Source organism: Myxocyprinus asiaticus, chromosome 20 (assembly GCF_019703515.2).
Source record: "Myxocyprinus asiaticus isolate MX2 ecotype Aquarium Trade chromosome 20, UBuf_Myxa_2, whole genome shotgun sequence".
NCBI lineage: Eukaryota > Metazoa > Chordata > Actinopteri > Cypriniformes > Catostomidae > Myxocyprinus > Myxocyprinus asiaticus.
The window spans coordinates 2,250,259-2,266,921 of NC_059363.1; the positions used below are offsets into that span (position 1 = coordinate 2,250,259).

At 35.4% G+C, this 16,663-nt stretch overlaps 1 protein-coding gene across 2 annotated transcripts in view; it reads left to right on the forward strand.

Annotated features, from left to right (window-relative positions):
- The window catches only part of LOC127410705 (gamma-2-syntrophin-like), a 103,828-nt gene that overhangs the window by 54,920 nt on the left and 32,245 nt on the right, over nucleotides 1–16,663 (forward strand). Inside the window, exons 10-12 of one of the 2 annotated variants that reach the window (XM_051645895.1) lie at nucleotides 4,368–4,500; nucleotides 12,091–12,129; nucleotides 12,476–12,592. In XM_051645895.1, the coding sequence (XP_051501855.1) occupies nucleotides 4,368–4,500; nucleotides 12,091–12,129; nucleotides 12,476–12,592 (289 nt within the window). The remainder of the gene's footprint in view (nucleotides 1–4,367; nucleotides 4,501–12,090; nucleotides 12,130–12,475; nucleotides 12,593–16,663) is intronic. The other variant, XM_051645896.1, reaches the window with a different exon arrangement.

Consider the following 16,663-nt stretch of genomic DNA (forward strand, 5'->3'; position numbering starts at 1 on the left):
GCACATGAAAAAGCCTTAAGTGCGAATTTTGTTACAAGTGACTAATACAGTATTTAACACTATTCTTTAAATCAAAAGTCTTTCATTAATTTGTTGCTGTTTTCATGGTTTTTCAACTGAACTTATCTATTGAACACTTTGGGGTTCCCCAAGGCTATGTACTGGGCCATCTTTTGTTTTAAATCTAAGTACAATTCCCCGAGAGCAGCAAACCTTCTGAATGAAAGATTCAAGGATTTTCTTATTCAGAATATCTTTGTGTGACGAGCTCCCGTCAGATGCTGAACTCCAATTGCACTCGGCACACCCAACCTTCTTTGCAATTCATCCTCCTTTTCCTTATCCTATTTGTTACCACTACAACTATTCTTTCCCCTCCGTTCTAACCCTTTATCTATGTATGCCAATGCCCAATGAAAACAGAGCTCTGCAGACTAATAGGTTTCTGATTGTGTTCTGTCACTCAAACGGACTATTACTTTGTTTTTGAGCAGTTGGCTACAGTCTGCTGGTAGTTCAAGCAGAACATTACATTCTCCAAGCAATTTCTGTGTGAAAAAGGGCCAGGCATTGAATGGCTGCATCTCGCACGTGGTTGGCATTTATTGAAATCATTGCATTTATTGAATTTGGCTGTTGAAGAAGTTTCTCTGCTGCTAAAGATGTACTGTATTCAACAGCGAAGTGTTTTGATGTTTCTTTTTATCTGTTATATCACCTTATATAAGGCCATTACATATGATATCTTATACAGTAAAGAATTCAAGCTCTATTTTCACAGCATAATTTAGTGGATTTAAAATGTTTATCTGATGCGCATTTAGCTTTTGAAAGTTTTTGAAAGCATCTTTGCCCTCCTGTGCCTTTTGTTGTTGTCATCCATAAACAATACTGAATACAGCACACAGATCATATACTTAAAAGTACAATGATAACACTTAACAATAAGGTTGTGTTTATTAATATTAGTTAACTGCATTAGTTAACTTGGACTATCCTCGAACAATACTTTTTTAACACATATTGATCTTGGTTAATATTAATGTCAACATAGACTAATACATTTTTTAAACTAAAAGTTTTGGTTATACTTTATTTTACAGTGTAATTACACAAGTTTGCACTTATTGTAAAGTGTTAGCCTACCAGTTAAACAAATAAATCGGCTTGTCGAGTGCAGTTGTTTTTCCATGTATTGAAGTATTTCCTATTAAAACAGAAAGTTGAAGCAGGACCAGTGTCATAAATATGTAATATATATATATATATATATATATATAGGTATGACAAGCAAGTTTCCAGCACTAGATCTAAGAGTGCGGACGGGAACATAAGAATGTGTTAGTTCTGTCAAATATGAGGGTGCTAATCCATGAAAGGCCTTAAAGACTAAAACAAGAATTCTGAACTGTATGCGGTAGGCAATTGGGAGCCAGTGCAGTTTGTGAAGGATAGGAGTGATGTGAGTTGATGTCTTGTTATGTGTGAAAGCACAAGCAGCAGAGTTTTGCACAAGTTGTAAGATGTGAAGTGCTTTTGTGGTTGAACCTGCGAACAAAGTGTTACAATAATCTAAAGGAGAGGTTATGAAGGCATGGATGACAGTTTCAGCATCTTTAAGGTTAAGCAAAGAATGTAGGCGGGCAATATTGCGGAGGTGAAAAAAACAATATTTATCAAGTTGGCTGATATGTGTTTCAAAACACAGTGCTGGGTCGAATAACACTTCCAGGTTTTGTATAATGTGTGAAGGCCTTACCAGGACTCCATCAATGTCAATGGAAAGGTCATGATGGGAAGCGACATGGGATACTTTACCAGTATGAGGGCCAGTATGAGGTCTATTTATGTCAGATATATTGAATAGAATATAATAAAATATTTCAAGGATTAAAAAAATAAATAATAGAAATTCACTTCAGGGGCATTTTTGCCCCCATATTTTAAATATTTGGTGCATTTTGTCAATTTCCATGGTATTTTTGCTGCACCAAATCCTGGCTAATTTCTGACTCTGGGTGGAACAAATTAAAGGGTCCATTTTATTTATTTATTTATTTTTTATGGCCATTTGCTACTTGCTATTTCTAGTCGGAAGTAGGTGGTATTTGATGGAGGGACGTTCTCATTCTTGAGAGCATTTTATTGGCCAAAATGTTCCTGTCAATTTAAAATGCATATACCTGCAAAAAGTTACTTTTTAAGGACACTTAAGTCATATAGATGACCTCAAAGCTACAGACATGAACTAAAAGCCACAAAAAACATTCATTAAATCTGCATCTTAAAGTCCACATTGATAAATGTCTCAACCGTGACACTGAATATGTTTTGATGCAACAGTCATAGCTGTGTCGCTTTCTGTTGAACGCTACTGACAGCTATCATTAAATAGTCAGTCCAGCAAATCAAAGTGTAATTTATCTGTGGCACACTGCAAACACAAACTGAAATTAAATGTCAAAGCCTCCCCATTACATACAATTGATGATATAGCAAGCATGACAACCCTTTTTCAACAAATGCATTTTGTCCCTCAAAATTTGTATAGATATCTGTCACGTTTAAAAAAGTAACGGAAATAACCAGGTCTTGAGATTTGGAGTGACAGCCATGTTTCAACGTTGTAATATTGCTGTGAGATCTGCACACAGTCTGGTATTATTGTATGATTAATTTTTTCATTACTTGTAGTCCTGAAGAATTCATATGGATCATGATGTGGCAAAAAGAATTGATATGCTACAGATCCTGACTAGACTTATTGATTTAGTGTGTATTCTTTCAATATACAATGGATTTCAAATGTTTTATTCATTTGTTTATTAATAATAAAATAAATCTCAATGGCCTTGAATAATTCATTTGGAGTTTTGTCCATTCTTGATATGTCTCTTGCATTTTGAGTTGCCTACAACTGTAGTTTATTTTGCTACATCTTCAGAATAAAACACACGTTATACAACATATACTGCATAATATATATATATATATATATATTAAATAGTATGTGTGAAACAACATGCAACAGCAGTTTCAATGTAGCATAAGCCTACTACTTTTTTCCACTCTAATGGCCCAATTTGGAATGCCCAATTCCCAATGCGCTCTAAGTCCTCATGGTGGCGTAGTGACTCGTCTCAATCCGGGTGGCGGAGGACGAATCTCAGTTGCCTCCGTGTCTGAGACCGTCAATCCGCGTATCTTATCACGTGGCTTGTTGAGCGCGTTACTGCGGAGATGTAGCGCTTGTGGAGGCTTCACGCTATTCTCTGCGGCATCCATGAACAACTCACCACGCGCCCCACTGAGAGCGAGAACCACATTATAGCGACCACGAGGAGGTTACTCCATGTGACTCTACCCTCCCTAGCAACCGGGTCAATTTGGTTGCTTAGGAGACCTGGCTGGAGTCACTCAGTACACCCTGGATATGAACTTGCGACTCCAGGTGTGATAGTCAGCGCCAATACTCGCTGAGTTACCCAGGCCCCAGCCTAATACATTTTCAAACTGTATGCTACATTATGTTCACACGACCTCACTGTGTAATTATTTGAGTGGCATCCAGATATCATCTCTGTCATAACTGTTTTTATTTTGCATTTATTTATTTTTTTAAGTATTTCTTATGTAAATTTATGAAAATGAAATTGTTCATTGTTAGTTCATGCTAGGTTATATTGTAACTAATGGTAACGTGCAAAATTTTAAAAATGTATTAGTGTTTGTAGAAATTAGCTGTAACACTTTATAGTAAGGTTCCATTTGTTAACATGAACTAATAATGAACAATAATTATTAAGCATTTATTAACCTTACTTATTGTTAATTTCAGCATATACAAATATATTTTTAAAATCATAAGTTGTATTTGTTAACATTAGTGAATGCACTATGAACTAACATGAACTAACAATAAACAATTGCATTTTTATTAACTAACATTAACAAAGATTAATAAATGCTGTTAAAAATATATATTGATGATACCTAATGATACCTGATGATACCTAATGCATCAACTATTGTCAACAAATGGAACCTTATTGTAAAGTGTTACCAAATTAACATTAACCAAGATTAATAAGTGCTGTAAAAGTACTGTTCATTGTTAATTCATGTTAACTAATGTACTTAACTAATGTTAACAAATACAACCTTATTGTAAATTGAAATGCACTGAAAATGCAAGGTCAAGTCAAGTACACTGAATAAATATAAATACTGCATACTGTAAAAAAATAAAAAATAAAATAAATAAATAGTATGCAATTCTGAACATACCCAATGATTTCATTTACTTTATTGTACTGTAGCCAGTAAATGTAATATCTGTTATTCTTTGTATTTTCTCTCTCTTCAAGCAGATCGAACAGTTTTGAAGTCATTGCCTTAGATGGAGTTTGCACGCATGTTCTGCAGTTTTGCACACCAGCGGAAAGCACAGACTGGCTTCAAGAAATATCAACCAATATCAACGATTTGACCCAGGAGAGCGTAAGTAACACGCAGCACAGAGGCAATTAATGTATGTAAAAATTCAGAACATCTAAACTTCACAGCAAAGGGCACATTATATACAGTGTACAAATATCTATCTATCTATCTATCTATCTATCTATCTATCTATCTGTCTGTCTGTCTGTCTGTCTGTCTGTCTGTCTGTCTCGAAGTCAGAAGTTTAATTTTTTTTTCGAACAATTGTTTGCAGACAGATTGTTTCACTTTTAAATGACTACATCACAGTTTCATTGGGTCAGAAGTTTACATACAGTAAGTTAACTGTGCCTTTAAGCAGCTTGGAAATTTCCAGAAAAATGATGTCTTAATTAACCAATTAGCTTCTGATAGGAGGTGTACTGAATTGGAGGTGTACCTGTGGATGTATTTTAAGGCCTACCTTGAAACTCAGTGCCTCTTTGCTTGACATCATGGTAAAATCAAAAGAAATCAGCCAAGACCTCAGAAAAAAAAAATAATGTTGACCTCCACAAGTCTGGTTCATCCTTGGGAGCAATTTCCAAATGACTGAAGGTACCACTTCTGTACAAACAATAGTACGCAAGTATAAACAGCATGGGACCACGCAGCCATCATACTGCTCAGGAAGGAGATGCATTCTGTCACATAGAGATGAACGTAGTTTGGTGCGAAAAGTGCAAATCAATCCCAGAACAACAGCAAAGGATCTTGTGAAGATGCTGGAGGAAACAGGTAGACAAGTATCTATATCCACAGTAAAACGAGTCCTATATCGACATAACCTGAAAGGCTGCTCAGCAAGGAAGAAGCCACTGCTCCAAAACCGCCATAAAAAAAGCCAGACTACAGTTTGCAAGTGCACATGGGGACAAAGATCTTACTTTTTGGAGAAATGTCCTCTGGTCTGATGAAACAAAAATTTAACTGTTTGGCCATAATGGCCATCGTTATGTTTGGAGGAAAAGGGTAAGGCTTGAAAGCCGAAGAACACCATCCCAACCGTGAAGCATGGGGGTGGCAGCATCATGTTGTGGGGGTGCTTTGCTGCTGGAGGGACTGGTGCACTTCACAAAATAGATGGCATCATGAGGAAGGAAAAGTATGTGGATATATTGAAGCAACATCTCAAGACATCAGCCAGGAAGTTAAAGCTCGGTCGCAAATGGGTCTTCCAAATGGACAATGACCCCAAGCATACCTCCAAAGTTGTAGCAAAATGGCTTAAGGACAACAAAGTCAAGGTATTGGAGTGGCCATCACAAAGCCCTGACCTCAATCCAATAGAAAATTTGTGGGCAGAACTGAAAAAGCATGTGCGAGCAAGGAGGCCTACAAACCTGATACAGTTACACCAGTTCTGTCTGGAGGAATGGGCCAGAATTCCAGCAACTTATTGTGAGAAGCTTGTGGAAGGCTACCCAAAACATTTGACCCAAGTTAAACAATTTAAAGAAGACCTATTATTGCCCTTTTTACAAGATGTAATATAAGTCTCAGGTGTCCCCAGAATGTGTCTGTGAAATTTCAGCTCAAAATACCCCACGGATCATTTATTATACCATGTTGTAAATGCCTCCTTTTGGGTGGAATCAAAAACACGCTGTTTTTGTGTGACTCTTTAAATGCAAATGAGCTGCTGTTCCCCGCCCCCTTTCAGGAAGAGGGCTGTGCCTTTACAGCTCGTGCTTCGGATACTACAGCAACAACAAATCAGAACCACTCATTCCACTTTTAGTACAACTCTCTTATGTTCACAGAAAACGTACATAGTTTTCAAAAAGATAATCACTTTACTGTATTGTGCATAATAAAGATGCGGTTATGAATTATACAGACAGTAAGCGTAAAAATAACGACATAGCTCTGGTCTCCGTGAATACAATCAGAGACAATGGTAACTTTAGCTGCATTAGCCGTGGAATCAGCTATCAAGCACATTCGTAAAGGCGATTTGCAAACTTTTACAAAATATAAAGTGCGATACTTACATCTTCGGGATATAAAGCTGGAACACGAACAGTTGGTACTGATCCATGCTTGCGAATCAAAGTTTTGGAAAATCCTGCTTTATACTGACCCTCATTCACAAAGCAGTCTGGTGTAAAATGATTTGCACAAACATACACACATTTTGGTATGTTTTGGGGCACATTTGCTTCAAAAACAAAACTTGTTCGTCACCAAAATGAAAACCGATCACTTTGAGACACTGTTTTAGATTAATAGAAATATAAGAAAGAGGAGTGGGTGGACTTTTAACATTGTAGGTTGTGTACACACACTGCCGACTCACATTTATGTTCAAACACCATGTAAAAGTGAATTTTGCATTATAGGTCCCCTTTAAAGGCAATGCTACCAAATACTAACAAAGTGTATGTGAACTTCTGACCCACTGGGAATGTGATGAAAGAAATAAAAGCTAAAATGAATAATTCTCTCTACTATTATTCTGATATTTCACATTCTTAAAATAAAGTAGTGATCCTAACTGACCTAAAACAGGGAATGTTTTCTACAATTAAATGTCAGGAATTGTGAAAAACTGAGTTCAAATGTATTTGGCTAATGTGTATGTAAACTTCTGACTTTAACTGTGTGTATATATATATATATATAAACACTGGTGGCCAAAAGTTTGGAATAATGTACAGATTTTGCTCTTATGGAAAGAAATTGGTACTTTTATTCACCAAAGTGGCATTCAGCTGATCACAGTGTATAGTCAGGACATTAATAATGTGATAAATTACTATTACAATTTGAAAACAATGTTCAGAACTTCTTAAACTACTTCAAAGAGTTCTCATCAAATAATCCTCCACGTGCAGCAATGACAGCTTTGCAGATCCTTGTTATTCTAGCTGTCAGTTTGTCCAGATACTCAGGTGACATTTCACCCCACACTTCCTGTAGCACTTGCCATAGATGTGTCTGTCTTATCGGGCACTTCCCACGCACCTTACAGTCTAGCTGATCCCACAAAAGCTCAATGGGGTTAAGATCCATAACACTCTTTTCCAATTATCTGTTGTCCAATGTCTGTGTTTCTTTGCCCACTCGAACCTTTTCTTTTTGTTTTTCTGTTTCAAAAGTGGCTTTTTCTTTGCAATTCTTCCCATAAGGCCTGCACCCCTGAGTCTTCTCTTTACTGTTGTACATGAAACTGGTGTTGAGCGGGTAGAATTCAATGAAGCTGTCAGCTGAGGACATGTGAGGCGTCTATTTCTCAAACTAGAGACTCTGATGTACTTATCCTCTTGTTTAGTTGTACATCTGGTCTTCCACATCTCTTTCTGTCCTTCATTCCTCAAAACAATGATTGACTGATGAGTTTCTAGAGAAAGCTGTTTCTTTTTTGCCATTTTTGACCTAATATTGACTTTAAGACATACCAGTCTATTGCATACTGTGGCAACTCAAAAACAAACACAAAGACAATGTTAAGCTTCATTTAATAAACCAAATAGCTTTCAACTGTGTTTGATATAATGGCAAGTGATTTTCTAGTACAAATTTAGCATGATTACTCAAGGATAAGGTGTTGGAGTGATGGCTGCTGTCTAGATTTGATCAAAAATGACTTTTTTCAAATAGTGATGGTGCTGTTTACATCAGTAATGTCCTGACTATACTTTGTGATCAGCTGAATGCCACTTTGGTGAATTAAAGTACCAATTTCCTTCCGAAACATCAAAATCTGTTCCTTACTCCAAACTTTTGGCCGCCAATGTCTGTGTGTTTGTGTGTGTGTGTATGTATATATATATATATATATATATCCTTACATTCTCAAGAGATCTAATAAAATGTCTGATCATATTTCAGCCCAAAATTAATACAAAGAGATAAGAAATTATGATAAAATTTAGGTTGTATTTGTTACTCTTTGTTAATCTTAATGTTATCAAAATGCTGTTGTTCATGTTAGTTCATAATACATTTTCTAATGTTAATGTAAACAACTTTACACAACTTTATTTGAAAAAAATTAACAGTACACTGCGTGCAGAATTATTAGGCAGTTTCTCGTTATTAATTTGAAAAGATACAGTGCTTTCAGTGATTCCTTAAACTTTATTTTGCATCAAAACACAATATTTAAAAAGAAAAAGTGAGAGTTGTGTTTGTCAGGTGAGTAACAGCAGTTTTCTGAAATATCAGTGTGCACAATTAAAGGGATAGTTCACCTAAAAATGAAAATTCTCTCATCATTTACTCACCCTCATGATATCCCAGATGTGCGTGACTAGAGAATATCTCAGCTCTGTAGATCTCTACAATGCAAGTGAATGGTGACCAGAACTTTGATGCTTCAAAAAGCACATAAAGGCAGCATAAAAGTAATCAATACTATATCTCTAGAAGTGATATGATCGGTGTGGGTGAGAAACAAATAATTTTTTACTATAAATTTCCACTTTCACGTTCAAGTCAAGTCAAATTTATTTGTATAGCGCTTTTCACAACACATGAAACATGGAATTATGCTACAACAGAAAATGAATTCATATAATGCCAATATTAGTTATTTATGTTTAGAACTATTTGTTTAGTAATAACTATTTTATTTATTTTTTTGTGGATTTTTTCCCCTTTTTCCTCCCAATTTGGAATGCCCAATTCCCAATACACTCTAAGTCCTTGTGGTGGCGTAGTGACTCACCTCAGTCTGGGTGGCGGAGGATGAATCTCAGCTGCCTCTGCGTCTTGTGGCTTGTTGAGTGCATTACTGTGGAGATATAGCATGTGTGGAGGCTTCACGCCATCCACTGCGGCATCCACGCACAGCTCACCACGTGCCCCACTGAGAGTGAGAACCACATTATAGCAATCACAAGGAGGTTACCCCGTGTGACGCTACCCTCCCTAGCAACTGGGCCAATTTGGTTGCTTAGGAAGCCTGACTGGAGTCACTCAGCATGCCCTGGGATTCGAACTTGCAACTGGTGATTCGAATTCTTCGTGCATGTCGCCCCCTACTGGGCAGAGAGGAGAATTTATGGTAAAAAAAGGACTTAAATATTGATCTGTTTCTCACCCACACTTATCATATCCCTTCAGAAGACATGGGTTGAATCACTGGAGTCTTATGGATTACTTTTATGCTGCCTTTATGTGCTTTTTCAAAGTTCTAGTCACCATTCACTTGCATTGTATGGACCTACAGAGCTGTGATATTCTTCTACAAATCTTCATTTGTGTTCTGCAGAAGAAAGAAAGTCATACACATCTGGGATGGCATGAGGGCGATTAAGTGATGAGAGAATTTAAATTTTTGGATGAACTATCCCTTTATTTAAAATGTTTTCTCCACTAAAGGTAAAATTTTGCAGTATAAAAGTAAGCTTTAATAAATAACTAATGTAAAATAACATAAAATTACCAACTCACATTTTGTGTATTTCAAGATATTAATATGCCACTACAACCACACATGTACCTCCCATCCATAGAATCTGTTAGTTTCGTGATGTGTTCTCGACCAGTTTTTATTGCTGAAGCGGCCACCACAGCCTCCCAGATGTCAATCAAAGATGTGAAATATAGATTGTTTTCCCTCACGTTTTAGAAGAGCCCACATGTTCTCAATTCAGTTGAATTCAGCACAACAAAAACTACTATGATGTAAAGTACATTTGATTTGAGCCATTCACGTGTTAAAGGCTTTATATTGCTGATTAAATAGGTGTGTTCAGCAACCGTAAGAATACTAAAACAGCCTATTTCTTCAAAAAAAAAAAAAAAACAACATAGCAGTCTACTCGGCTCTCTCCAGATTCCTGCGTCCTTGGACCCAATTCTCCAGTTTGCTCTAGCCCTTGCCAAGAATATTGCCCAAAGATCTCATATCCTGTGCGTTGTCTTAATTAGTGCGCTGATGATCCAATGGGCTTTTCTGCAGCAAACGCGCTCTAAATAAATGCCGCGCAGCTGCCTGTTTTACGTGCAATTACTGCGCTTGCGTCACCTAATGATGGATATGGAGACTGATTGCTAAATATCCAATTATCAGCTGATTGTGTGTGTGAGTGAGCAACGGAACTGTTATTGTGGTGACATATAACCTATAAATAGAGCCTGTGACACGTGCTTGAGCAGAGAGGATGATGGGAGATGAGTGTTGTTTGACACATTCTGACTGCGAGTGTATTATAGAATGAGAAGTCTGACTCAAGCTGTGATTCAGTGGCATGCCAATATACTGTCACTCACTGTCGACAAGTGTGACTTATTTAGAAAGATGCTGCGTCAAATGCAACTGAAGGTTTGTGCACTTGTGTGTTTGAAATAAAAATGCAATTTTACACTTGACTTGAAGCCTGTAAATGCTGTATAATGTATTATAAAAATAGATATAATGATTTGCATGCATTATATCTGTTCATAAATAATTGCACCGACAAGTATAATGCATAATAATACTTGGTAACCTTTATAATCACTGTAAAAATTAAAAACTTACAGTACAACAGCACACTTGCTTGTGAAATTTGCTTAAATAATGAGAATTGGGTGGTAAAATGTGCATAACTGTCATGAAAATTATATCACAATGTACAAAAATCTTAATGACCTTAAAATAGGCTTAATTTTCTTTATGCTAAATTTATTTTCTTATTTGTTTCTTATGATTTTGGAGTAAAATAGCACAAGAATCGGCCACATATTAACGTATAATGCGTGATATAACTCATGAAATTCGGCATTGATCATGTGTTTTAATATGTTGCAGTCTTTTAAATGTTTATGTATGAATAGCTAAGTTTTAAAATGTATTTTAATTGTGGTTAAAATTATTTAAAAGAAAAGTTGTACAACATTAAGAACAGTTATATTCTTTGGAAAAATTATGGACAAATTCTTTTGATTTTATTTTTATATTTTACATATATAAAATATAAATAACCATTGCATAGTTTTATTGATTTATTCAAAACAATATTGTAATGTAAAACATATAATATTGTTTAGAAAACATCATCAGTTCACAATCTATTAATTTGCACTGTAAACCAAGAGAAATGAGCATGTGTTATCAGTATAATTCAGTATAATTCATTTCATGTCTACATTTGTGTTGAGATTTTGTTTTTTAATGACCAATACTGATATATTTGCATTTAAGTGTCTTATAACCAATATGCATAACCATTATTGTTTAATATAACCAATATGCATAACCATTATTGTTTAATATAACCAATATGCATAACCATTATTGTTTAATTTCAGTTTTTAGGCACATTAACAGCAAAATCATATGTCACTAACCTCTGTTGAACTGCTTTACAAAACTAATATTGTACACATTCTGCAAATAATTAATTTCACTAGTTTTAGTTATAATATACACTTGTTAAAAGCCTCTCATTTACCCAGATTAATATTTAAAATGCAGATATTTTGTGTCCAACATTATCGATAAACCCGAAATTAAAGAGCCGATTACTGATTAAGTGGAAAAGTGGAAATATTGTTTGAAAAATCTTTAGTGTTTAGTAACTGCAGTAGGGAATAATCCTTTAAAGATGATTCATTTCTGCTTGTTATAGTTCTCAAATGAAAATGTATTCTCTAAATGTATGTTTTCATCTGTTTCAGATAAAAACGGCAAACAAATACTGCTCTCCTGAGGATCAGGTTGGTCATTTTCACTATGGTAAAATCTTATAGGACATCTTAATTGGGCTGGCTTTATCTACAAGTATCATTATGTTTTTTTTTTTTCCTATTAAGGGCTAAAAGATGTCATAATCAAGAAAATCAACATCTCATTGCAATCGTATTCCCGACTCTTTGTTGCATTACGATTACTAAGTCATAAGCAGCAGAGAGTAATTCAGTTTAATATTTACTTGAGGAGAAATCCAATAAATGGCAGAGGGGACCTGCCGATGTGTGCTGAACAAACAAACTCTGATATTCTGCTGTAAGAATCCGCTGGAGTGCTGTGGAATTGATTTTCCGCTGTGAATGTTTTCTGCAGATTGTCCATATGGGATGGGTGTGCGAGCACGTACAGGTGAGCGACGCCGAACCGATTCGCAGCTGCAGGTTTCTGGTGTTGAGAGGATCTTCTCTGCTCATCTTCAGGAGACCTCCGGTGAGTTCATGGATGTGTGGAGAAACACTTCAACCATTTCCATGTCAATATTCAATCCTGAAGTGTATTCCCACACAAGGGCTTAGCCAGGAAATTACATTTGGGTGGGCTTCAATAAAAATGGATGGGCCAAGTTTTCGCCCAACTTTTATTTTTTACCAAATTTTCCTTAACAACAGAGATGAGACGCATTCAAACAGCTCTTCACACTTTCAGATATCAGAATGTATTTTTAACTATTTTATAAATATATATTTGAAGTTGAAGAATATCTCTGATATCTCTGATATTCTGGGTGGGCCTGGATCTAATTTGGGTGGGCTCAGGCCCACCCCGGCCCACCCTTGTCTATGCCACTCTTCCCACATAGGGAGATCACGTAGTCAGTGGTTTATTGGCTCAGTTGGTTTACCACCGAGGATCGGCAATATACAGTAAGCAAAAAATTATATTGCAATTTTCTCAAATGTTTTGGTCGATAACGACATGTCACAATATACACATTTAAAGGAAAAGTGATTCAAAAATAATGAAAGCCCCTTTTTTTATTTAATATGATGGCCAAAGTAATGGTAGATCTTTTGAAAACCTAAATATATATATTTTATTTCAGCAGTCATGTGCATTGCAATGGAGCAGCTTCATCAGTGACTAATTATAAAAACAAATACTATTTTACCTTCTAAAAAAATTGATAAGGCAAAATGAGGCTTCTTTAGTTGAACATTAATAAGCGCTTGCTTTGATTTTACGCCAAACCCTTACATGCAAAAATAGTAATGATGGTATGATACACCATGACGGGAATTTATTTGCAGTGCAACCTCTGATTGGAACGCAAATTCTGGACCATGCAGTTTTTCGCATAACCGCAAAATAGACAATACTTAAATAGTATTTTGCTTTAACCGGTATATCGCCCACCTACTGTTTTTTTAAAAATGTTCATGGAAAATGTTCACATTCATGAAAAAAGTAATAGGGGGCCTGGGTAGCTCAGTGAGTAAAGACGCTGACTACCGCACCTGGAGTCACGAGTTCAAATCCAGGGTGTGCTGAGTGACTCCAGCCAGGTCTCCTAAGCAACCAAATTGGCCCGGTTGCTAGGGAGGGTAGAGTAACATGGGGTAACCTCCTCGTGGTCGCTATAATGTGGTTTGCTCTCGGTGGGGCGCGTGGTGAGTTGTGCATGGATGCCGCGGTGGATGGCGTGAACCTCCACACGCGCTAGGTCTCCGCGGTAATGCGCTCAACAAGCCACGTGATAAGATGCACGGATTGACGGTCTCAGACGCGGAGGCAACTGAGATACGTCCTCCGCCACCACGAGGACTTAGAGCGCATTGGGAATTGGGCATTCCAAATTGGGGAGAAAAAGGGGAGAAAATCGAGAAAAGAAAAAAAGAAAGAAAAAAGTAATAATTACCAAGCCTTGTGAACAGTCATTGAAATTACTCTTGCAGTTGTAAATTTTTTGTGCTTTTTATGTCTTTTTGAGGACGTTTCTACACTATTAAGAATAATCATATAGATATATGTTAAGTCCAACAATTGGTTGGATATTTTGTTATTTAATTCAGCAAATGCCATCCAGTTATCATCTCAAATATAAATACAGTTGTTTTGTATTTTTAGTGCCGTTTTGTGTAAAAATGTCTTAACTTTCGAACACGTATGCACCGATACAAAAGTTGTTTGCCGATATCCAATTATATAGAGCAACATCTGCCAATACCAATAGTTTGGTGGTTCTGTTTTTTTTATTTTTTTTATGCTCTTTGTTTCAAATCACTGATAAATAGTTGCACAACTTTGAAATAAATGTAATAACTTTATCCTCTATGCTTCTACATGTTTTCCATGCTTCAGAGTAACTGGTTATCTTAAAGTTATCTTAAAAAAAATCATGCTTGATATCACTTCCATGGAAATAGAAAGTCAAGTCGAGCACATTACATTGTAGGTTACAACAATTCCACGCAGTACAGTATAAACTGACTGTAACTGCACAGTTTGCCATACTGCAAAATGATGTGAGTAGTCGGGAGTATGCCATCAAGAACACAAGCAATGTTTTATTAACAATGTCTTTGGTGGTCTCTGACTTGGGACATTCATTATAATTATAGGTAACACTTTATAATAACTACACGGTATAAAGTATTTATAAAGCATTAGTTTATAGTTAATTGATCATTTATAAATGATTGTTCCTACTTTATTAATACATTAATAAGCTACATATAAATAGTATGTTATTTGTTTCTATTCACTTTAGCAAAGGATTTATTATTGTTTAATAAGTTAATATATAGGCAGTTTGATAATGTTTTTTATCCTTAGTAACCAACTTGTTAATCATACCTAACTGATGTATTTTACTTGATGCAAACCAGTGGTAAAGAAGTGTTTATGAGAACATTAAGAAAGCATAAATTCATAGTTAATCAATTGATCATTTATAAATTGTTGTTCCTACATTAATAAGCTACATACAAATAGTTTATATTCACTGTAGCAAATGATTTATTATTGTTTAATAAGTTCATTTATAGGCAGTTTGATCATGTTTTGTTTTTTTTTTTTAATATGAAGAAGGCATGAATTCATAGTAAATAAATAAATGATATATGCAATTAATTGGATTTACATTTAAGCATAATTAATGTATTTGTTACTGTTTTAGTAACACTTACTATTAAAGCAATTAATACTTAATATATAGGTGGTAATAAAGCATTTGCTAACTAAGCATTTTGCGTGACCTGATCTAAAGTGTGAACTGTATATGCCTAATTAAACATGTATTAATGATCCATTACTCTGAAAATAACCATCTCCACAGCATCTCAATCACAAAGCCTCAAAACAGAAACTAAAGCTTAAAAACAAAAACAGACACAACACAAAAGTACAGGAATAATAGTGGGAGAGGAAAATCCACAGTGTATTAAAAGAGATCCTTTAATTACTTAAACGTCACTTTAGCATTTTCCATCCTATTACGCTTTATGAGCAGACTTGTTCTGATTATTGCCAATTAAAATGACTGTTTAATTCAGTTTCACCAGTGGACCTACTATAAATATTTCATTAAATTGAGTCTGATTCCAGAAGGAAAGTCCAGAATCCCACTACAGTCTCTGTGCACGCGTTCTGGAAACAGGAAATAGGAAAGAGTATGTAACGTTATATTATTGACTTTAAGTGATATTTTGCCAATTCAGTGCCTATTAAACTTAATTAGTGAAAGTCTCCTTACTATGCTGCTGAAGTGTACAAGCGATGTTGTCACGCCGTACATGTGACTTTTCTCAGCGCTGGAACGGATGGATCAATAACAGTAGTTTGTGGTGACTGAATAGGGCATTTTATATAATCATTTTCCAGAGATTGCTGGGGTGGATTTTTATCTCAGGTACCAATCCTTGTAGTAAAAAGATACAAGCACAGTATTTAATGTACACATGTCTGCAGTATGACAAAAACATCCTAAGATTTGATTGCTGATCAACGAAGAATTCGGCTTTCAGGATTCAGGCCGGGACATTCAAGAAGACACATTTGTCTTTCATAGAAAAACATTTGTAGCCAAATCACCACTTTGATGACACGTTTCAATGAGCAAAATTAGATATCAATACATCAACAACTTTAATTACTTCAAAGAAGATGCAAATGTTTAAGTTTGCAAGGCATGAAAAAAAAAAGACCTGATGAAATATGTTTTTTCCCAAATTCTGTTTTACATTCTGTTTTGTTTTTTTTCCCTGAATTTCATGTTTAAAAGATTTTTTTTTCTTATCAAAAATATGACTAATCACATGAATTCATAAAGAGTTGATCACATGAAATTATTTGAGCAAATAAAGTGCTTCAATATCATCTTCACAGCTGAATCTAAAACAGCTATTTTTTTTATTTTTTTTGACAAACAACATGAGCACAACAGAGAATCACTGTAATAATTAAAAACTTACAGTACAACAGCACACTTGCTTGTGAAATTTGCTTAAATATAATTATTCTTGATATAATAGTAATAATAATAATATTTATAATAATAATAAT